The sequence below is a fragment of the Lampetra fluviatilis genome, unplaced genomic scaffold (assembly GCF_964198595.1).
Source record: "Lampetra fluviatilis unplaced genomic scaffold, kcLamFluv1.1 SCAFFOLD_908, whole genome shotgun sequence".
Classification (NCBI taxonomy): Eukaryota; Metazoa; Chordata; class Hyperoartia; order Petromyzontiformes; family Petromyzontidae; genus Lampetra; species Lampetra fluviatilis.
Window position 1 is genome coordinate 2,501 of NW_027621796.1, and position 24,581 is coordinate 27,081.

The following is a 24,581-nucleotide window of genomic DNA, read 5'->3' on the forward strand; positions in this document are numbered from 1 at the left end:
CCACCACCACCCCCACCACCACCACCATCACCACCACCACCAACCCCCCCCCCCGCATGACCACCACCACCACCACCATCACCACCCCCCACCACCATCACCACTCCCACCATCATCACCACCTCCTCCTCCATCACCACCACCATCACCACCATCACCACCACCTCCTCCACCACCACCATCACCACCACCACCAACCCCCCCCCCCCGCATCACCACCACCACCCCCACCACCACCACCATCACCACCATCACCCCCCCCCCCCGCATCACCACCACCACCCCCACCACCACCACCACCATCACCCCCCCCCCCCGCCGTACCGACGCCTTCTCCACGGTGGTGAAGACTCCGGTGGACTCCACGACGTACTTGGCCCCAGCGTCACCCCACTTGATGTTACTCGGGTCACGTCTACACGCACACAGACACACACACACAGACACACACACACACAGACACACACACACAGACACACACACACACAGACACACACACACAGACACACACGCACACAGACACACACACACAGACACACACAGACACACAGACACACACACACAGACACACACACACAGACACACACAGACACACACAGACACACACACAGACACACACACAGACACACACACACACTCACACACAGACACACACACACAGACACACACAGACACACACACACAGACACACACACACAGACAGACACACACACAGACACACACAGACACACACACAGAGTCACATACAAAAGTGGTATTGGTGATAGTGATGATGGTGGTGATGGTGGTGGTGATGATGGTGATGGTGGTGATGATGGTGATGATGTTGCCCTCACTCCTGGAAGATGGTGATGGCGATGATAGTGATGGTGATGATGGTGGTGATGGTGATGATGGTGGTGATGATGATAGTGGTGATGGTGATGGTGGTGATGATGATGATGGTGATGATGATGATAGTGGTGATGGTGATGATGATGATGATGGCGATGATGGTGGTGGTGGTGATGGTGATGGTGGTGATGATGATGATGGTGGTGATGGTGGTGATGGTGATGTTGCTCTCACTCCTGGAAGATGGTGATGGCGTGCCCATCGATGATGGTGGTGATGGTGGTGATGATGGTGGTGATGATGGTGGTGATGATGGTGGTGATGATGGTGGTGATGGTGATGATGTTGCCCTCACTCCTGGAAGATGGTGATGTCGTGCCCATCGATGATGGTGGTGATGTTGGTGATGGTGGTGATGGTGGTGATGGTGATGATGGTGGTGATGATGGTGGTGATGGTGGTGATGGTGATGGTGGTGATGGTGTTGATGGTGATGTTGCCCTCACTCCTGAAAGATGGTGATGATGGTGATGTTGGTGATGATGGTGATGATGATGATGTTGCCCTCACTCCTGGAAGATGGTGATGGCGTGCCCATCGATGATGGTGGTGATGGTGATGTTGCCCTCACTCCTGAAAGATGGTGATGATGGTGATGTTGGTGATGATGGTGTTGATGGTGATGTTGCCCTCACTCCTGGAAGATGGTGATGATGGTGATGTTGGTGATGATGGTGATGATGATGATGTTGCCCTCACTCCTGGAAGATGGTGATGGCGTGCCCATCGATGATGGTGGTGATGGTGATGTTGCCCTCACTCCTGAAAGATGGTGATGATGGTGATGTTGGTGATGATGGTGTTGATGGTGATGTTGCCCTCACTCCTGGAAGATGGTGATGATGGTGATGTTGGTGATGATGGTGATGATGATGATGTTGCCCTCACTCCTGGAAGATGGTGATGGCGTGCCCATCGATGATGGTGGTGATGGTGATGTTGCCCTCACTCCTGAAAGATGGTGATGATGGTGATGTTGGTGATGATGGTGTTGATGGTGATGTTGCCCTCACTCCTGGAAGATGGTGATGATGGTGATGTTGGTGATGATGGTGATGATGATGATGTTGCCCTCACTCCTGGAAGATGGTGATGGCGTGCCCATCGATGATGGTGGTGATGGTGATGTTGCCCTCACTCCTGAAAGATGGTGATGATGGTGATGTTGGTGATGATGGTGTTGATGGTGATGTTGCCCTCACTCCTGGAAGATGGTGATGATGGTGATGTTGGTGATGATGGTGATGATGATGATGTTGCCCTCACTCCTGGAAGATGGTGATGGCGTGCCCATCGATGATGGTGGTGATGGTGATGTTGCCCTCACTCCTGAAAGATGGTGATGATGGTGATGTTGGTGATGATGGTGTTGATGGTGATGTTGCCCTCACTCCTGGAAGATGGTGATGATGGTGATGATGATGATGTTGCCCTCACTCCTGGAAGATGGTGATGGCGTGCCCATCGATGATGGTGGTGATGGTGATGTTGCCCTCACTCCTGAAAGATGGTGATGATGGTGATGTTGGTGATGATGGTGTTGATGGTGATGTTGCCCTCACTCCTGGAAGATGGTGATGATGGTGATGTTGGTGATGATGGTGATGATGATGATGTTGCCCTCACTCCTGGAAGATGGTGATGGCGTGCCCATCGATGATGGTGGTGATGGTGATGTTGCCCTCACTCCTGAAAGATGGTGATGATGGTGATGTTGGTGATGATGGTGTTGATGGTGATGTTGCCCTCACTCCTGGAAGATGGTGATGATGGTGATGTTGGTGATGATGGTGTTGATGGTGATGTTGCCCTCACTCCTGGAAGATGGTGATGTTGGTGATGGTGGTGATGGTGGTGATGGTGATGATGGTGGTGATGATGGTGGTGATGGTGGTGATGGTGATGGTGGTGATGGTGTTGATGGTGATGTTGCCCTCACTCCTGGAAGATGGTGATGATGGTGATGTTGGTGATGATGGTGATGATGATGATGTTGCCCTCACTCCTGGAAGATGGTGATGGCGTGCCCATCGATGATGGTGGTGATGGTGGTGATGGTGGTGGTGGTGATGATAGTGGTGATGATGGTGGTGATGATGATGGTGGTGATGGTGGTGATGGTGATGATGATGATGATGATGGTGGTGATGGTGGTGATGGTGGTGATGATGATGATGGTGGTGATGGTGGTGATGGTGGTGGTGATGATGATGGTGGTGATGGTGGTGATGGTGATGATGATGATGATGGTGGTGATGGTGGTGGTGGTGATGGTGGTGATGATGATGGTGGTGATGGTGGTGATAGTGATGATGATGATGATGGTGGTGATGGTGGTGGTGATGGTGGTGATGGTGGTGGTGATGATGATGGTGATGATGGTGGTGATGATGATGGTGATGATGATGGTGATGTTGTTGATGGTGATGTTGCCCTCACTCCTGGAAGATGGTGATGGCGTGCCCATCGATGATGGTGGTGATGGTGATGTTGCCCTCACTCCTGAAAGATGGTGATGATGGTGATGTTGGTGATGATGGTGTTGATGGTGATGTTGCCCTCACTCCTGGAAGATGGTGATGATGGTGATGTTGGTGATGATGGTGATGTTGGTGATGATGGTGTTGATGGTGATGTTGCCCTCACTCCTGGAAGATGGTGATGTTGGTGATGGTGGTGATGGTGGTGATGGTGATGATGGTGGTGATGATGGTGGTGATGGTGGTGATGGTGATGGTGGTGATGGTGTTGATGGTGATGTTGCCCTCACTCCTGGAAGATGGTGATGATGGTGATGTTGGTGATGATGGTGATGATGATGATGTTGCCCTCACTCCTGGAAGATGGTGATGGCGTGCCCATCGATGATGGTGGTGATGGTGGTGATGGTGGTGGTGGTGATGATAGTGGTGATGATGGTGGTGATGATGATGGTGGTGATGGTGGTGATGGTGATGATGATGATGATGGTGGTGATGGTGGTGATGGTGGTGATGGTGATGATGATGATGATGGTGGTGATGGTGGTGGTGATGATGATGGTGGTGATGGTGGTGATGGTGATGATGATGATGATGGTGGTGATGGTGGTGGTGGTGGTGATGGTGGTGGTGATGATGATGGTGGTGATGATGATGGTGGTGATGGTGGTGATGGTGATGATGATGATGATGGTGGTGATGGTGGTGGTGATGGTGGTGATGGTGGTGGTGATGATGATGGTGATGATGGTGGTGATGATGATGGTGATGATGATGGTGATGTTGTTGATGGTGATGTTGCCCTCACTCCTGGAAGATGGTGATGGCGTGCCCATCGATGACCAGTTTGCCTCCCTCCGCTTTCACGTCTCCCTTCCAGGGCCCGTGTGTGGAGTCGTACTTGAACATGTACACCTGCAGGTGGCGCACAGGTGAGCGCACAGGTGAGTGTGCAGGTGAGTGGGTGAGTGTACAGGTGAGCGCACAGGTGAGTGCACAGGTGAGTGGGCAGGTGAGTGGGTGAGTGGGTGAGTGGGTGAGTGCACAGGTGAGTGTGCAGGTGAGTGGGTGAGTGCACAGGTGAGCGCACAGGTGAGTGCACAGGTGAGTGTGCAGGTGAGTGGGTGAGTGTACAGGTGAGCGCACAGGTGAGTGCACAGGTGAGTGGGCAGGTGAGTGTACTGGTGAGTGGGTGAGTGGGTGAGTGGGCAGGTGAGTGCACAGGTGAGTGCACAGGTGAGTGTGCAGGTGAGTGGGTGAGTGCACAGGTGAGCGCACAGGTGAGTGCACAGGTGAGTGTGCAGGTGAGTGGGTGAGTACAGGTGAGCGCACAGGTGAGTGCACAGGTGAGTGGGCAGGTGAGTGTACTGGTGAGTGGGTGAGTGGGTGAGTGGGCAGGTGAGTGCACAGGTGAGTGTGCAGGTGAGTGGGTGAGTGCACAGGTGAGCGCACAGGTGAGTGCACAGGTGAGTGTGCAGGTGAGTGGGTGAGTGTACAGGTGAGCGCACAGGTGAGTGCACAGGTGAGTGGGCAGGTGAGTGTACTGGTGAGTGGGTGAGTGGGCAGGTGAGTGCACAGGTGAGTGCACAGGTGAGTGTGCAGGTGAGTGGGTGAGTGCACAGGTGAGCGCACAGGTGAGTGCACAGGTGAGTGTGCAGGTGAGTGGGTGAGTGTACAGGTGAGCGCACAGGTGAGTGCACAGGTGAGTGGGCAGGTGAGTGTACTGGTGAGTGGGTGAGTGGGTGAGTGGGCAGGTGAGTGCACAGGTGAGTGCACAGGTGAGTGTGCAGGTGAGTGGGTGAGTGCACAGGTGAGCGCACAGGTGAGTGCACAGGTGAGTGTGCAGGTGAGTGGGTGAGTGTACAGGTGAGCGCACAGGTGAGTGCACAGGTGAGTGGGCAGGTGAGTGTACTGGTGAGTGGGTGAGTGGGTGAGTGGGCAGGTGAGTGCACAGGTGAGTGCACAGGTGAGTGTGCAGGTGAGTGGGTGAGTGCACAGGTGAGCGCACAGGTGAGTGCACAGGTGAGTGTGCAGGTGAGTGGGTGAGTGTACAGGTGAGCGCACAGGTGAGTGCACAGGTGAGTGGGCAGGTGAGTGTACTGGTGAGTGGGTGAGTGGGTGAGTGGGCAGGTGAGTGCACAGGTGAGTGCACAGGTGAGTGTGCAGGTGAGTGGGTGAGTGCACAGGTGAGCGCACAGGTGAGTGCACAGGTGAGTGTGCAGGTGAGTGGGTGAGTGTACAGGTGAGCGCACAGGTGAGTGCACAGGTGAGTGGGCAGGTGAGTACACCTGCAGGTGGGTGCACAGGTGAGTGGGCAGGTGAGCGCACAGGTGAGTGGGTGAGTGTACAGGTGAGTGGGCAGGTGACTGTACAGGTGAGCGCACAGGTGAGTGCACAGGTGAGTGTACAGGTGAGTGTACAGGTGAGTGGGTGGGTGAGTGTACAGATGAGTAGGTGAGTGTACAGGTGAGTGAGTGTACAGGTGAATAGGTGAGTGCACAGGTGAGTGGGCAGGTGAGTGCACAGGTGAGCGCACAGGTGAGTGCACAGGTGAGTGCACAGGTGAGTGTACAGGTGAGTGGGTGAGTGTGCAGGTGAGTGGGTGAGTGCACAGGTGAGTGCACAGGTGAGTGTGTAGGTGAGTGTACAGGTGAGTGTACAGGTGAGTGTACAGGTGAGTGGGTGGGTGAGTGTACAGATGAGTAGGTGAGTGTACAGGTGAGTGGGTGTACTGGTGAGTGGGTGAGTGTACAGGTGAGTGAGTGTACAGATGAGTGGGTGTGTGTACAGGTGAGTAGGTGAGTGCACAGGTGAGTGGGCAGGTGAGTGGGTGAGTGTACAGGTGAGTGGGCGGGTGAGTGCACAGGTGAGCGCACAGGTGAGTGCACAGGTGAGTGCACAGGTGAGTGTGCAGGTGAGTGGGTGAGTGCACAGGTGAGTGCACAGGTGAGTGTGTAGGTGAGTGTACAGGTGAGTGTACAGGTAAGTGTACAGGTGAGTGGGTGGGTGAGTGGGTGGGTGAGTGTACAGATGAGTAGGTGAGTGTACAGGTGAGTGGGTGTACAGGTGAGTGGGTGAGTGTACAGGTGAGTGAGTGTACAGATGAGTGGGTGTGTGTACAGGTGAGTAGGTGAGTGCACAGGTGAGTGGGCAGGTGAGTGGGTGAGTGTACAGGTGAGTGGGCGGGTGAGTGCACAGGTGAGTGCACAGGTGAGTGCACAGGTGAGTGCACAGGTGAGTGGGTGAGTGTACAGGTGGGTGTGTAGGTGAGTGTACAGGTGAGTAGGTGAGTGGGTGAGTGTACAGGTGAGCGTGTAGGTGAGTGTATAGGTGAGCGTGTAGGTGAGTGGGTGAGTGTACAGGTGAGTGTGTAGGTGAGTGGGTGAGCGTACAGGTGAGTAGGTGAGTGGGTGAGTGGGCAGGTGAGTGTGCAGGTGAGCATGCAGGTGAGTGGGTGAGTGGGCAGGTGAGTGGGTGAGTGTGCAGGTGAGTGGGTGAGTGTGTGGGTGAGTGGGCAGGTGAGTGTGCAGGTGAGTGGGTGACTGTACAGGTGAGCGTGTAGGTGAGTGGGTGATTGTACAGGTGAGTAGGTGAGTTGGTGAGTGGGCAGGTGAGTGGGTGAGTTGGCAGGTGAGTGTGCAGGTGAGCGCACAGGTGAGTGCACAGGTGAGTGGGTGAGTGTACAGGTGAGTTGGTGAGTGGGCAGGTGAGTGGGTGAGTGGGCAGGTGAGTGTGCAGGTGAGCATGCAGGTAAGTGGGTGAGTGAACAGGTGAGTAGGTGAGTGGGCAGGTGAGTGCACAGGTGAGCGCACAGGTGAGTGCACAGGTGAGTGGGTGAGTGTACAGGTGAGTAGGTGAGTGTGTGAGTGGGCAGGTGAGTGGGTGAGTGGGCAGGTGAGTGTGCAGGTGAGCATGCAGGTAAGTGGGTGAGTGTACAGGTGAGTAGGTGAGTGGGTGAGTGGGCAGGTGAGTGCACAGGTGAGCGCACAGGTGAGTGCACAGGTGAGTGGGTGAGTGTACAGGTGAGTGCACAGGTGAGCGTGCAGGTGAGTGGGTGAGTGTGCAGGTGATTGTACAGGTGAGTGTGCAGGTGAGTGGGTGAGTGTGCAGGTGATTGTACAGGTGAGTGTGCAGGTGAGTAGGTGAGTGTACAGGTGAGTGTACAGGTGAGTAGGTGAGTGGGTGAGTGTGCAGGTGAGTGTACAGGTGAGTGGGTGAGCATACAGGTGAGCGTACAGGTGAGTGTACAGGTGAGTGGGTGAGCATACAGGTGAGCATACAGGTGAGTGTACAGGTGAGCGTACAGGTGAGCGTACAGGTGGGTGGGTGAGCATACAGGTGAGCATACAGGTGAGCGTACAGGTGAGTGTACAGGTGAGTGTACATGTGAGTGGGTGAGTGTGTAGGTGAGTGGCTGAGCATACAGGTGAGTGTACAGGTGAGTGGGTGAGTATACAGGTGAGTGTCCAGGTGAGTGTACAGGTGAGTGTACATGTGAGTGGGTGAGTGTGTAGGTGAGTGGCTGAGCATACAGGTGAGTGTACAGGTGAGTGTACAGGTGAGTGGGTAGGTGTACAGGTGAGTGTACAGGTGAGCGTACAGGTGGGTGGGTGAGCATACAGGTGAGCATACAGGTGAGTGTACAGGTGAGTGTACAGGTGAGTGTACAGGTGAGTGTACAGGTGAGTGGGTGAGCATACAGGTGAGCGTACAGGTGAGTGTACAGGTGAGCGTACAGGTGAGTGTACAGGTGAGTGTACAGGTGGGTGGGTGAGCATACAGGTGAGCGTACAGGTGAGTGTACAGGTGAGTGTACAGGTGAGTGGGTGAGCATACAGGTGAGCGTACAGGTGAGTGTACAGGTGAGCGTACAGGTGAGTGTACAGGTGAGTGTACAGGTGGGTGGGTGAGCATACAGGTGAGCGTACAGGTGAGTGTACAGGTGAGTGTACAGGTGGGTGGGTGAGCGTACAGGTGAGTGTACAGGTGAGTGTACATGTGAGTGGGTGAGTGTGTAGGTGAGTGGCTGAGCATACAGGTGAGTGTACAGGTGAGTGTACAGGTGAGTGGGTAGGTGTACAGGTGAGTGTACAGGTGAGCGTACAGGTGAGTGTACAGGTGAGCGTACAGGTGAGCGTCCAGGTGAGTGTACAGGTGAGTGGGTCAGTGTGTAGGTGAGTGGCTGAGCATACAGGTGAGCGTACAGGTGTGTGTACAGGTGAGCGTACAGGTGAGCGTACAGGTGAGCGTGCGCTCACCATGTAGTTGAGGTCGATGAAGGGGTCGTTGATGGCGACCACTTCCACGTTCCCGCGCAGGATGGCCGCACGCGTCACCAGACGCCCGATACGGCCGAACCTGCCCCAGGTGAGTGTACAGGTGAGTGTACAGGTGAGTGTACAGGTGAGTGTACAGGTGAGTGTACAGGTGAGTGAGTAGGTGAGTGTGTCGATGAGTGAGTGTACAGGTGAGTGTACAGGTGAGTGTAGAGGTGAGTGAGTAGGTGAGTGTGTCGATGAGTGAGTGTACAGGTGAGTGAGTGTGCAGGTGGGGGTGTGTACAGGTGAGTGAGTGTGCAGGTGAGTGAGTGTACAGGTGAGTGTGCAGGTGAGTGTACAGGTGAGTGTGCAGGTGAGTGTACAGGTGAGTGTGTAGATGAGTGAGTGTACAGGTGAGTGAGTGTAGAGGTGAGTGTGTAGGTGAGTGTGTAGATGAGTGAGTGTACAGGTGAGTGAGTGTACAGGTGAGTGAGTGTGTAGGTGAGTGTACAGGTGAGTGTGTAGATGAGTGAGTGTACAGGTGAGTGAGTGTGTAGGTGAGTGAGTAGGTGAGTGTGTCGATGAGTGAGTGTACAGGTGAGTGAGTGTGCAGGTGGGGGTGTGTACAGGTGAGTGAGTGTGCAGGTGAGTGAGTGTACAGGTGAGTGTGCAGGTGAGTGTACAGGTGAGTGTGCAGGTGAGTGTACAGGTGAGTGTGTAGATGAGTGAGTGTACAGGTGAGTGAGTGTAGAGGTGAGTGTGTAGGTGAGTGTGTAGATGAGTGAGTGTGCAGGTGAGTGAGTGTGTAGGTGAGTGAGTGTGTAGGTGAGTGAGTGTAGAGGTGAGTGAGTGTAGAGGTGAGTGAGTGTAGAGGTGAGTGTACAGGTGAGTGTGTCGATGAGTGAGTGTACAGGTGAGTGTGTCGATGAGTGAGTGTACAGGTGAGTGAGTGTAGAGGTGAGTGTGTAGGTGAGTGTGTAGATGAGTGAGTGTACAGGTGAGTGAGTGTGCAGGTGAGTGTGTAGATGAGTGAGTGTACAGGTGAGTGAGTTTACAGGTGAGTGAGTGTACAGGTGAGTGAGTGTACAGGTGAGTGTAGAGGCGAGTGAGTGTACAGGTGAGTGTGTAGGTGAGTGTGCAGGTGAGTGTGTAGGTGAGTGAGTGTACAGGTGAGTGAGTGTTCAAGTGAGTGAATGTAAAGGTGAGTGAGTGTAGAGGTGAGTGAGTGTACAGGTGAGTGAGTGTACAGGTGAGTGAGTGTACAAGTGAGTGAATGTAAAGGTGAGTGAGTGTACAGGTGAGTGAGTGTACAGGTGAGTGAGTGTACAAGTGAGTGAATGTAAAGGTGAGTGAGTGTAGAAGTGAGTGAATGTAAAGGTGAGTGAGTGTACAGGTGAGTGAGTGTACAGGTGAGTGAGTGTACAAGTGAGTGAATGTAAAGGTGAGTGAGTGTACAGGTGAGTGAGTGTACAGGTGAGTGAGTGTACAAGTGAGTGAATGTAAAGGTGAGTGAGTGTACAGGTGACTGAGTGTACAGGTGAGTAAGTGTACAGGTGAGTGAGTGTACAGGTGAGTGAGTGTACAGGTGAGTGAGTGTACAGGTGAGTGAGTGTACAAGTGAGTGAATGTAAAGGTGAGTGAGTGTACAGGTGAGTGAGTGTACAGGTGAGTGAGTGTACAAGTGAGTGTACAGGTGAGTGTACAGGTGAGTTCCTCACCCATTGACTCCAAGCTTGACCATGATTGCTGAGAGAACCTTGACTCTGGGACCTGCAAAGGGAAACGACTCAGGTGAGATGTTGACTACCTCGCCTGGTACGCAGGAGGTCGTGGGTTCGATCCCAACCCTGATGAGATGTTAACTACCTCGCCTGGTACGCAGGAGGTCGTGGGTTCGATCCCGAATCTGATGAGATATCAACTAACTCGCCCGGTACACAGGAGGTCGTGGGTTCGATCCCGACCCTGACGAGATGTTAACTATCTCGCCTGGTACACAGGAGGTCGTGGGTTCGATCCCGACCCTGATGAGATGTTGACTACCTCGCCTGGTCCACAGGAGGTCGTGGGTTCGATCCCAATCCTGATGAGATGTTGACTACCTCGTCTGGTACACAGGAGGTCGTGGGTTCGATCCTGACCCTGATGACCCCTGCAGCAGCAGTGGCAGCTGCTGCTGTTTTTATATTTGGAGTGGCGAGTGAGTGGGGGGGGGGGGCTCTGTTCCACCCGGGGGAGGGGGGGGTTGGGGGGCTATTCCTGGACGATGCCCATTGATGGAACTTCGCCCTGGCATCCACAGACAGAGGGGGGAGGGGGGAGCCCCCCCCCACACATCGTGACCCATCACCACCATCACCACCATCGCCACCACCATCACCACCATCACCATCACCACCACCATCACCGCCATCACCACCACCATCACCGCCATCACCACCATCACCACCATCACCACCATTACCACCATTACCACCATCACCACCCCTACCCCATATGCCCTTGGCCCAAGCTTGTGCGTCAGTGCGTGTGTGTCTGTGTGTGAGTGTCTGTGTGTGTGTCTGTGTGTGTGTCTGTGTGTGTGTGTCTGTGTGTGTGTGTCTGTGTCTGTGTGTGTGTCTGTGTGTGAGTGTGTGTCTGTGTGTGTCTGTGTGTGAGTGTGTGTCTGTGTGTGTGACTGTGTGTGTGTGTCTGTGTGAGTGTGTGTCTGTGTGTGAGTGTGTGTCTATGTGTGTCTGTGTGTGCGACTGTGCGACTGTGTGACTGTGTGTGTCTGTGTGTGTGAGCGTGTGACTGTGTGTGACTTGAGGAGAGGCTTGCAGAGCCCCAATGCGGTTTCAGGAAAGGGCGGTCCTGCACAGATGCCATATTTTATGTCTGTCTGCTCCAGCAGAGGTGTATGGAATTCCAACAAGACCACCATCTCTGCTTCATTGACCAGGTCAAGGCCTATGATACCATCAGTAGGCCTGGGCTCTGGGTTGTTCTTCGTGCTTTCGGAGTCCCTGACCCTCTGCTCACGATCATGAAGGACCTTCATGATGGTGAGCGGGCCCGGGTAAAACTACGTGGCCGGGAGTCGGAGCCATTCCCTGTACACCTTGGGGTGCGACAGGGATGTCCTCTGGCTCCCACGGGTCTCTGTGTGAGTCTACAGGTCCCTGTGTGAGTCTTTGGGTCCCTGTGTGAGTCTGTGGGTCTCTATGTGAGTCTCTTTGCGAGTCTACGGGTCTCTGTGTGAGTCTGTGGGTCTCTGTGTGAGTCTGTGGGTCTCTGTGTGAGTCTGTGGGTCTCTGTGTGAGTCTACGGGTCTCTGTGTGAGTCTATGGGTCTCTGTGTGAGTCTATGGGTCTCTGTGTGAGTCTACGGGTCTCTGTGTGAGTCTCTGTGTGAGTCTACGGGTCTCTGTGTGAGTCTGTGGGTCTCTGTGTGAGTCTGTGGGTCTCTGTGTGAGTCTGTGGGTCTCTGTGTGAGTTTGTGGGTCTCTGTGTGAGTCTGTGGGTCTCTGTGTGAGTCTACGGGTCTCTGTGTGAGTCTATGGGTCTCTGTGTGAGTCTACGGGTCTCTGTGTGGGTTTCTGTGTGAGTCTACGGGTCTCTGTGCGAGTCTCTGTGTGAGTCTACGGGTCTCTGTGTGAGTCTACGGGTCTCTGTGTGGGTCTCTGTGTGAGTCTACAGGTCTCTGTGCGAGTCTCTGTGTGAGTCTACGGGTCTCTGTGTGAGTCTACAGGTCTCTGTGCGAGTCTCTGTGTGAGTCTACGGGTCTCTGTGTGAGTCTACGGGTCTCTGTGTGAGTCTCTGTGTGAGTCTACGGGTCTCTGTGTGAGTCTACGGGTCTCTGTGTGAGTCTCTGTGTGAGTCTACGGGTCTCTGTGTGAGTCTACGGGTCTCTGCGTGAGTCTACGGGTCTCTGCGTGAGTCTGTGGGTCTCTGTGATTCTGTTATGTCTGCAATAAGCAGAAGCTCTCAAGAAATGAGTTTGTTAACCGAGGCGGTGATTTCAAAGTGGTATCACAGGGCTCCCGTGATGCCACTTTTAATATCGGAAAGGAAGAGCGTTCCAGACGGCCCTTTCAGAACCAGTGGCATCTACAGAACGTAAAGAACCAGTGGCATCTACATCTGCAGAACGTGAAGAACCAGTGGCATCTACATCTACAGAACGTGAAGAACCAGTGGCATCTACATCTACAGAACGTGAAGAACCAGTGGCATCTACATCTGCAGAACGTGAAGAACCAGTGGCATCTACATCTGCAGAACGTGAAGAACCAGTGGCATCTACATCTGCAGAACGTGAAGAACCAGTGGCATCTACATCTACAGAACGCGAAGAACCAGTGGCATCTACATCTACAGAACGTGAAGAACCAGTGGCATCTACATCTACAGAACGTGAAGAACCAGTGGCATCTACATCTGCAGAACGTGAAGAACCAGTGGCATCTGCATCTACAGAACGTGAAGAACCAGCGGCATCTACATCTGCAGAACGCGAAGAACCAGTGACATCTACATCTGCAGAACGTGAAGAACCAGTGGCATCTACATCTGCAGAACGCGAAGAACCAGTGGCATCTGCATCTGCAGAACGTGAAGAACCAGTGGCATCTACATCTGCAGAACGTGAAGAACCAGTGGCATCTACATCTGCAGAACGCGAAGAACCAGTGGCATCTGCATCTGCAGAACGTGAAGAACCAGTGGCATCTACATCTGCAGAACGTGAAGAACCAGTGGCATCTACATCTGCAGAACGCGAAGAACCAGTGGCATCTACATCTACAGAACGTGAAGAACCAGTGGCATCTACATCTGCAGAACGCGAAGAACCAGTGGCATCTACATCTGCAGAACGTGAAGAACCAGTGGCATCTACATCTACAGAACGCGAAGAACCAGTGGCATCTGCATCTACAGAACGTGAAGAACCAGTGGCATCTACATCTGCAGAACGCGAAGAACCAGTGACATCTACATCTACAGAACGCGAAGAACCAGTGGCATCTACATCTGCAGAACGTGAAGAACCAGTGGCATCTACATCTACAGAACGTGAAGAACCAGTGGCATCTGCATCTACAGAACGCGAAGAACCAGTGGCATCTACATCTGCAGAACGTGAAGAACCAGTGGCATCTGCATCTACAGAACGCGAAGAACCAGTGGGTGGTGTGTGTGTGTGGCTGGTGTGTGTGTGTTGTGTGTGTGTGTATTGTGTGTGTGTGTGGTGTGTGTGGGTGGTGTGGGGTGTGGGTGGTGTGTGTGTGTGTGGTGTGTGTGTGTGTGGTGTGTGTGTGGGTGGTGTGTGTGTGGGTGGTGTGTGTGTGGTGTGTGTGGCTGGTGTGTGTGTGTTGTGTGTGTGTGTGTGGTGTGTGTGTGTGGGTGATGTGTGTGTGTGGTGTGTGTGTGTGTGGTGTGTGTGTAGTGTGTAGGTGGTGTGTGTGTATGAGTGGTGTGTGTGTGTGGGTGATGTGTGTGTGTGTGGTGTGTGTGGGTGGTGTGGCTGGTGTGTGTGTGTGTGGTGTGTGTGTATGAGTGGTGTGTGTGGTGTGTGTGGTGTGTGTGTGTGTGGTGTGTGTGTGGTGTGTGTGTGTGTGTCTGTGTGTGTGTATGGTGTGGGTGGTGTGTGTGATGTGTATGGTGTGTGTGGTGTGTGTGGTGTGTGTGTGTGTGATGTGTGTGTGTGGTGTGTGTGGGTGGTGTGGCTGGTGTGTGTGTGTGTGGTGTGTGTGTATGAGTGGTGTGTGTGGTGTGTGTGTATGAGTGGTGTGTGTGTGTGTGTGGTGTGTGTGTGTGTGGGTGGTGTGTGTATGGTGTGTGTGGTGTGTGTGTGTGTGATGTGTATGTGTGGTGTGTGTGTGGGGTGTGGGTGGTGTGTGTGTGTGTATGGTGTGGGTGGTGTGTGTGGTGTGTGTGATGTGTGGTGTGTGTGTGGTGTGTGGCTGGTGTGTGTGTGTGTGTGATGTGTGTGTGGTGTGTGTGGGTGGTGTATGTGTGGTGTGTGTGTGGCTGGTGTGTGTGGTGTGTGTGTGTGGTGTATGTGTGTGTGATGTGTGTGTGGTGTGTGTGGGGTTCACCTTGTGAAGGGAGAAGCGAAGTGGACGATGATCAGGAGAGGTGACAAACGGACAGCGAAACTCACCCCCTTATATAGCCCAGCCACAGCCTGAAGCCACACCCCCCCCCCGCTATTACTCCTAACCACGCCCACTTTCCGCCTGACCACGCCCACCTTCCGCCTGACTACGCCCACTATCAGCCTGACCACGCCCACTTTCCGCGGAGCCACGCCCCCTCGCACCTTTAGCCACGCCCATCCTCCCGAGCCCAGGGTCACTTTGAGGCAACCACGTGGTAGGAGGTCACGTGACAGACCAAGCGGGTGCAATGGGTTGACTGCTGTGCCAGGCTAGGTGCAGGAGGAGGAGGTCACGTGATAGACCAAGCAGGTGCAATGGGTTGACTGCTGTGCCAGGCTAGGTGCAGGAGGAGGTCACGTGACAGACCCAGCAGGTGCAATGGGTTGACTGCTGTGCCAGGCTAGGTGCAGGAGGAGGTCACGTGACAGACCCAGCAGGTGCAATGGGTTGACTGCTGTGCCAGGCTAGGTGCAGGAGGAGGAGGTCACGTGACAGACCCAGCAGGTGCCATGGGTTGACTGCTGTGCCAGGCTAGGTGCAGGAGGAGGTCATGGGATAGACCCTGCAGGTGCCATGGGTTGACTGCTGTGCCAGGCTAGGTGCAGGAGGAGGAGGTCACGGGACAGACCCAGCAGGTGCCATGGGTTGACCGACTGAGATGACCGGTAGATGCACAACCAACTGTACTCCCCACTGTGCCAACTCGCTGTGCTTTAGCCACCCGGCGCTCCGCTCGTTGTTGTGAGCGTCGCTCCTCCGCCCTCCGTTGTTGTTGGAGGGCGACTGCCTCCAACTGCCCAGTAGCGTCCTTCACGAGCCTCCTCCACTGAGGCCGATCTTGACACCGCTGGTACCGGTCATCGGCAAGTCCACTCAGCTCCACGTCCTCCTGTACCACATCACTCCATCTCTTCTCTAGCCCGTACCACTCACCCACTCACCCACTGACCCACTCACCCACCCGCTCACTCACCCACCCACTCACCCATCAGCTCCATCTCTTCTCCAGCCCGTACCACTCACCCACTCACCCACTGACCCACTCACCCACCCGCTCACTCACCCACCCACTCACCCATCAGTTCCATCTCATCTCTAGCCCGTGTCGTGCCCGTTTAGCCCCCTCTATGCGGCCAAACAGAAACTGCTTGGGCATGCGGTGGCTGGGCATGCGGTGGCTGGGCATGCGGTGGCTGGGCATGCGGTGGCTGGGCATGCGGTGGCTGGGCATGCGGTGGCTGGGCATGCGGGCTACATGACCCAGCCAACGCAGCCTTGCCTGCCAGAGTAGCTCACCGACGATGGGACTTTGTCCAGATGTTTCAAGGATTTGTGAGCTCCTCACACAATCCAGCCTGCTGGTTAAACCCAGGATGGATCGTAGGCAGGCCAGCCTAAATGTTTCGAACCGGCGAAGATGCTCCATTAGGGGGGGTCTAGCGTAGAGAAGAGAGGGAATGACTGTGGCCGAGAAGACCAGAAGCTTCGTGCGGAGCGACAGACCAGGTAGCTTCCACACAGCAGCGTTACGCAACCGATGAAAAGATATTGCCGCTCGACTGATTCGGAGTGAGACCTCTGCTGTCAAACCGGAGCCGGTCATGAGCACACTGCCCAGGTATGGGAAACTCTCCACTCTCTCCACAACTGCTCCACCCAGCATGTATCCCTGATGTGGTGTGGATGCGCCGATGCCGGAACAGCGTGTTGGTAATTACAAGCCCATGGGCTGCACAAAAATCTAGCAGCCTCCTAACCGTTCTTATTGAGCTGATCTGGCCCATGCCTTCCAATTACTCCAGACAAGGTGCCAGCATCATGACCACCTCGGGCATTGAACTCCTGCACCTAGCCTGGCACAGCAGTCGACCCATGGCACCTGCTGGATCTGTCCCGCCATCAGTGGCGGAAACCCCCACCACCACCACCACCATCCCCCACCCCCACCACCACCACCACCCCACCCCCACCCCCCCACCCCCACCACCACCACCCCCCCCACCCACCACCACCACCACCACCCCACCCCCCCACCCCCACCACCACCACCCCCCCCACCCACCACCACCACCACCACCACCACCCCACCCCCCCACCACCACCACCCCCCCCACCCACCACCACCACCACCACCACCACCCCACCCCCCCACCCCCACCACCACCCCCCCACCCCCCCACCCCCACCACCACCACCCCACCCTCCCACCCCCACCACCACCACCCCCCCCACCCACCACCACCACCACCCCACCCCCCCACCCACCACCCCCCCCCACCCACCACCACCACCACCACCACCACCCCCCCCCACCCACCACCACCACCCCACCCCCACCCCCCCACCACCACCACCATCCCCCTCACCCACCACCACCACCCCCCCCACCCCCCCACCCCCCACCACCACCATCCCCCACCCCCCCCCCCCACCACCACCACCCCCCCCCACCCACCACCACCACCACCACCCCCCCCCACCCACCACCACCCCCCCCACCCACCACCACCACCCCCCACCACCCCCCACCCCCACCACCACCACCCCCCCCACCCACCACCACCACCCCACCCCCACCCCCCCCACCACCACCACCCCCCCCACCCACCACCACCACCACCCCCCCCACCCACCACCACCACCACCACCACCCCCCCCACCCACCACCACCACCACCACCCCCCCCACCCACCACCACCACCACCACCACCCCCCCCCACCCACCACCACCACCACCACCACCTAGACGTAACTCGATTCTAGAGACCCCGAACGGCGCAGTCAGCGCTCCTGACCCCCAGGACTATTCACGGGACCACAACGGGGGGATTGGGCATTCCCAAAAGTGCATCACACAAATCCTATAAAGCGCTTTTTGCGAAGTGCATCACGCAAATCCTATTTGCTTGCTTTTTCAACGTGTGCCCCTAAACCGAACTGAGAGACACACACAGAGAGAGAGACACACACACACACCCAGACCCAGGACTCGAACCCAGGTCTCAAAGTCTCCGACATGTCCATCAAGATCCCTCTGATAGACACACAGAGAGAGACACCCAGACCCAGGGCTCGAACCCAGCCTCAGAGTCTCAGTGTCCCCGACATGTCCATCAAGAACCCTCTGGTAGATACACAGACACCCCCAGACCCAGGGCTCGAACCCAGCCTCTCAGTGTCTCCAACATGTCCATCACGAACCCTCTGATAGACACACAGAGAGAGAGACACCCAGACCCAGGGCTCGAACCCAGCCTCAGAGTCTCAGTGTCCCCGACATGTCCATCAAGAACCCTCTGGTAGATACACAGACACCCCCAGACCCAGGGCTCGAACCCAGCCTCTCAGTGTCTCCAACATGTCCATCACGAACCCTCTGATAGACACACAGAGAGAGAGACACCCAGACCCAGGGCTCGAACCCAGCCTCAGAGTCTCAGTGTCCCCGACATGTCCATCAAGAACCCTCTGGTAGATACACAGACACCCCCAGACCCAGGGCTCGAACTCAGCCTCTCAGTGTCTCCAACATGTCCATCACGAACCCTCTGATAGACACACAGAGAGAGAGACACCCAGACCCAGGGCTCGAACCCAGCCTCTCAGTGTCTCCAACATGACCATCACGACCCTCTGATAGACACTCAGAGACACACACCCAGACCCAGGGCTCGAACCCAGGTCTCAGTGTCTCAGTGTCTCAGTGTCTCCAACATGCCCATCAAGAACCCCCTGATAGACACAGAGACACCCAGACCCAGGGCTCGAACCCAGCCTCTCAGTGTCTCCAACATGACCATCACGACCCCCTGATAGACACTCAGAGACACACACACCCAGACCCAGGGCTCGAACCCAGGATCCCAGTGTCTCAGTGTCTCAGTGTCTCCAACATGTCCATCAAGAACCCCCTGATAGACACAGAGACACCCAGACCCAGGGCTCGAACCCAGCCTCTCAGTGTCCTCAACATGTCCATCACGAACCCCCTGACAGACACACAGAGACACCCAGACCCAGACCCAGGGTTCGAACCCGTGGTGTGAGTGGGCTGGGGGTCTCAATGAGGAATGCCTAGGAGCGGAGTGGACGCTAATAATAGGAGTGGGAGGTTAAACTTAGATCCGTGACCTTCTCAAACTGATACTATACAGCAGTGGAACACGCGGGCACACTCACACGCCGTAGCTTCTAGCACGTGTTGCGTGTGTGTGTGTACACTAGTGGAGTACACTAGCGTACACTAGTGGAGTACACACACACAGTGTACACACTACACTAGCGTACACACACGTACACACACAGTGTACACACACACACGTGTACACACGTACACACACATGCACACACACTAGTGTACACACACACGTACACACACACACACACGTACACACACACGTACATGCACACACACGTGCATGCACACATACACACACGTACATGCACACACACATAGTGTACACACACGTACATGTACACACACTCACACCAATGTACTGCTGTGCCAGGCTAGGTGCAGGAGAAGGTCACGGGACAGACCCAGCTCGTGCCATGGGTTGACTGCTGTGCCCGGCTAGGTGCAGGAGGAGGTCACGGGACAGACCCAGCAGGTGCCATGGGTTGACTGCTGTGCCAGGCTAAGTGCAGGAGGAGGAGGTCACGGGACAGACCCTGCAGGTGCCATGGGTTGACTGCTGTGCCAGGCTAGGTGCAGGAGGAGGAGGTCACGGGACAGACCCTGCAGGTGCCATGGGTTGACTGCTGTGCCAGGCTAGGTGCAGGAGGAGGAGGTCACGGGACAGACCCTGCAGGTGCCATGGGTTGACTGCTGTGCCAGGCTAGGTGCAGGAGGAGGTCACGGGACAGACCCAGCAGGTGCCATGGGTTGACCGACTGAGATGACTGGCTGATGCACCACCTGTGCCCCCTACTGTGCCAACTCGCTGTGTTTTAGCCACCCGGCGCTCCGCTCGTTGTTGTGAGCGTCGCTCCTCCGCCCTCCGTTGTTGTTGGAGGGCGACTGCCTCCAACTGCCCAGTAGCGTCCTTCACGAGCCTCCTCCACTGAGGCCGATCTTGACACCGCTGGTACCAGTCATCGGCAAGTCCACTCGGCTCCACGTCTTCCTGTACCACATCACTCCATCTCCTCTCTAGCCCGTGCCGCGCCCGTTTAGCCCCCTCGATCCGGCCGAACAAAAGCTGTTTAGGCATGCGGTGGCTGGGCATGCGGGCTACATGGCCCAGTCAACGCAGCCTTGCCTGCCGGAGGAGCTCACCGATGTGGACTTTGTCCCAGATATTTGCAGGATTTATGAGCTCCTCACACGTATGAGCCTGGTGGTTTAAAGCCAAAATGGATCCGTAGAAAGGTCCCAGCCTGAACGTTTCGAATCGGCGAAGATGCTCCATTAGGGGGGGGGGGGGGTCCACGTTTCGCAAGCGTAGAGAAGGGAGGGAATGACCGTGGCCACAAAAGACTCCACAAGCATCATTTGAGGCTGAGTCGACCTAGGGGAGGAGGGCTCAGGACCGGTTTTTTTTGGACCGTGTGAGCTGGAATCGAACTCGGGTCGCGCCGCTCACCGCTGCACCACCGCTCCCCACACACACGGACACAAAGACAAAGCTGCCCCGTGTAGCCTGCAACAGGCTGTAGGGGCAAGTGCTGTGCCTATGAAGGCTACCGGGTCACTGTGGGTCACACACAGAGGGGGTGGGTGGCCAGCGATGTTGACTACGCACTACACCATGGCACCAGGTTACTCATTTGAGGCTGAGTCGACCTAGGGGAGGCCCAGGACCGGCTCAGATAATCGCTGTCACTGTGGTGGTGTTGGCCGTGAGCGGGAATCGAACTCGGGTCGCCGGGTTTGTAGCACACACACACAGACACACGTACACACACAGTGTACACACACACAGACACACACACACACATGTACACACACACACATGTACACTCACAGTGACACACACACACACACAGTGACACACACAGTGACACACACAGAGACACACACAGTGACATACACACAGTGACATACACACAGTGACACACACACAGTGACATACACACAGTGACACACACACACAGTGACACACACACACACAGGGTACACACACAGTGACACACAGGTACACACACACACAGAGATACACACAGGTACACACACACACAGTGACACACACAGTGACGCACACACAGTGACATACACACAGTGACATACACACAGTGACACACACACACAGTGACACACAGGTACACACACACACACAGAGATACACACAGGTACACACACACACACACAGTGACACACACAGTGATACACACACACAGGTACACACACACAGACACACGTACACACAACAACAACCGCCATTCGCCACTAAGTGGCGGTGACGTCACCACGACTCCTGTGCCAGGCCAAGTGCACCTTGAGGCCACGTGAAGTGTCGAACGCCCGCTGGCAGGAGGTCACGGGGCAGACCCAGCAGGTGCCACGGGTCGACTGACCGAGATGACCGAGATGACTGGCTGATGCACCACCTGTGCCCCCTACTGTGCCAACTCGCTGTGCTTTAGCCACCCGGCGCTCCGCTCGTTGTTGTGAGCGTCGCTCCTCCGCCCTCCGTTGTTGTGTACACACACACACACATGCACACACATGCACACACACAGATGTACACACATACACACATGTACATACACACATACACACATGTACATACACACACACGTACACACGTACACACACACGTACACACACACACACGTACACACGTACACACGTACACACACATGTACACACACACACACATGTACACACACACACACATGTACACACACACACGTACACACACACACGTACACACGTACACACACACGTACACACACACACACACGTACACACACACACACACGTACACACACACACACACGTACACACACACACACACGTACACACACATGTACACACACATGTACACACACACACACATGTACACACACACGCACATGTATACACACACACACACACGTACACACACACACACGTACACACACACACGTACACACACACACACACGTACACACACACGTACACACACACACACATGTACACGCACATGTACACGCACGCACACGTACACGTACACACACACACACGTACACACACACACACGTACACACACACACACGTACACACACACACACGTACACACACACACGTGTACACACACACACATTTACACACACACACGTGTACACACACATTTACACACACATTTACACACACACACACACGTACACACACACACACGTACACACACACACACACGTACACACACACACACACGTACACACAAACACATTTACACACACACACGTACACACACACACACGTACACACACACACACGTACACACACACACACGTACACACACACACACGTACACACACACACACGTACACACACACACACGTACACACACACACACGTACACACACACACACGTACACACACACACACGTACACACACACACACGTACACACACACACACATTTACACACACACACATTTACACACACACACACACATTTACACACACACACACACATGTACACGCACACGCACACACACACACGTACACACACACACACGTACACACACGTACACACACACACACGTACACACACACACACACGTACACACACACACACGTACACACACACACACGCGCACACACACGTACACACACACACACACACGTACACACACACACGTACACACACACGCACACGTACACACACACACACGTACACACACACACACACGCACACACACGTACACACACACACACGTACACACACACACACGTACACACACACACACGTGTACACACACACACACGTACACACACACACACGTACACACACACACACGTACACACACACACACGTACACACACACACGTACACACACACACGTACACACACACACGTACACACACACACGTACACACGTACACACACACACACGTACACACACACACACGTACACACACACACACGTACACACACACACATTTACACACACACACGTACACACACACACGTACACACACACACACGTACACACACACACACGTACACACACACACGTACACACACACACACGTACACACACACACGTACACACACGTACACACACACACACGTACACACGTACACACACACACATGTACACGCACATGTACACGCACGCACACGTACACGTACACACACACACGTACACACACACACACGTACACACACACACGTGTACACACACACACGTGTACACACACACACATTTACACACACACACGTGTACACACACACACATTTACACACACACACATTTACACACACACACGTACACACACGTACACACACACACACACGTACACACGTACACACACACACACACGTACACACACACACACACGTACACACACACACACGTACACACACACACACGCGTACACGTACACACACACGTACACGTACACACACACACACACGTACACACACACACACATGTACACGCACACGTACACACACACACACACACGTACACACACACACACGTACACACACACACACGTACACACACACACACGTACACGCACACACACACGTACACACACACACACGTACACACACACACACGTACACACACACACACACACACGTACACACACACACACGTGTACACACACACACACGTGTACACACACACACACGTACACACACACACACGTACACACACACACACGTACACACACACACATTTACACACACACACACACATTTACACACACACACACATGTACACGCACACACACACACGTACACACACACACACGTACACACACACACACGTACACACACACACACACACGTACACACACACACACGTACACACACACACACACGTACACACACACACACGTACACACACACACACACGTACACACACACACACACGTACACACACACACACACGTACACACACACACACATGTACACACACACACACACGTACACACACACACACACGTACACACACACACACGTGTACACACACACACACGTGTACACACACACACACGTACACACACACACACGTACACACACACACACGTACACACACACACATTTACACACACACACACACATTTACACACACACACACATGTACACGCACACACACACACGTACACACACACACACGTACACACACACACACGTACACACACACACACACACGTACACACACACACACGTACACACACACACACACGTACACACACACACACATGTACACACACACACACACGTACACACACACACACACGTACACACACACACACGTACACACACACACGTACACACACACACACACACGTACACACACACACACACACGTACACACACACACACGTACACACACACACGTACACACACACACACGTACACACACACACACGTACACACACACACACACACGTACACACACACACACACGTACACACACGTACACACACACACATGTACACACACACACATGTAAACACTCCCGTCTCTGATACACCGCTGACGCGAGATTTGATTTACATCGGACGTATCCTCAGCAAAAGGTCACTCGCACAGAGCAGACGGACACCGCAGACGACTCAGATACGCAGGCCCCAGCTCACACTTCGCTGCCCTTTGGAGAGGGACACATTTAGCCAAAGAGTTACAAATAAATATCATCTATT

At 54.6% G+C, this 24,581-nt stretch overlaps 1 protein-coding gene across 1 annotated transcript in view; it reads right to left on the reverse strand.

The window, feature by feature from the left end:
• Positions 1 to 21,235, reverse strand: part of LOC144955707 (glyceraldehyde-3-phosphate dehydrogenase-like) — a gene marked incomplete at its 3' end in the record, with an annotated part of 23,331 nt that extends 2,096 nt beyond the window's left edge. Inside the window, exons 1-5 of the mRNA XM_078885854.1 lie at positions 21,211 to 21,235; positions 10,351 to 10,402; positions 8,633 to 8,732; positions 4,183 to 4,289; positions 325 to 415 (exon numbers count right to left, since the gene is read on the reverse strand). Of these exons, the coding sequence (XP_078741980.1) occupies positions 325 to 415; positions 4,183 to 4,289; positions 8,633 to 8,732; positions 10,351 to 10,373 (321 nt within the window). The remainder of the gene's footprint in view (positions 1 to 324; positions 416 to 4,182; positions 4,290 to 8,632; positions 8,733 to 10,350; positions 10,403 to 21,210) is intronic.
• Between the last annotated feature and the right edge of the window lie 3,346 nt (positions 21,236 to 24,581).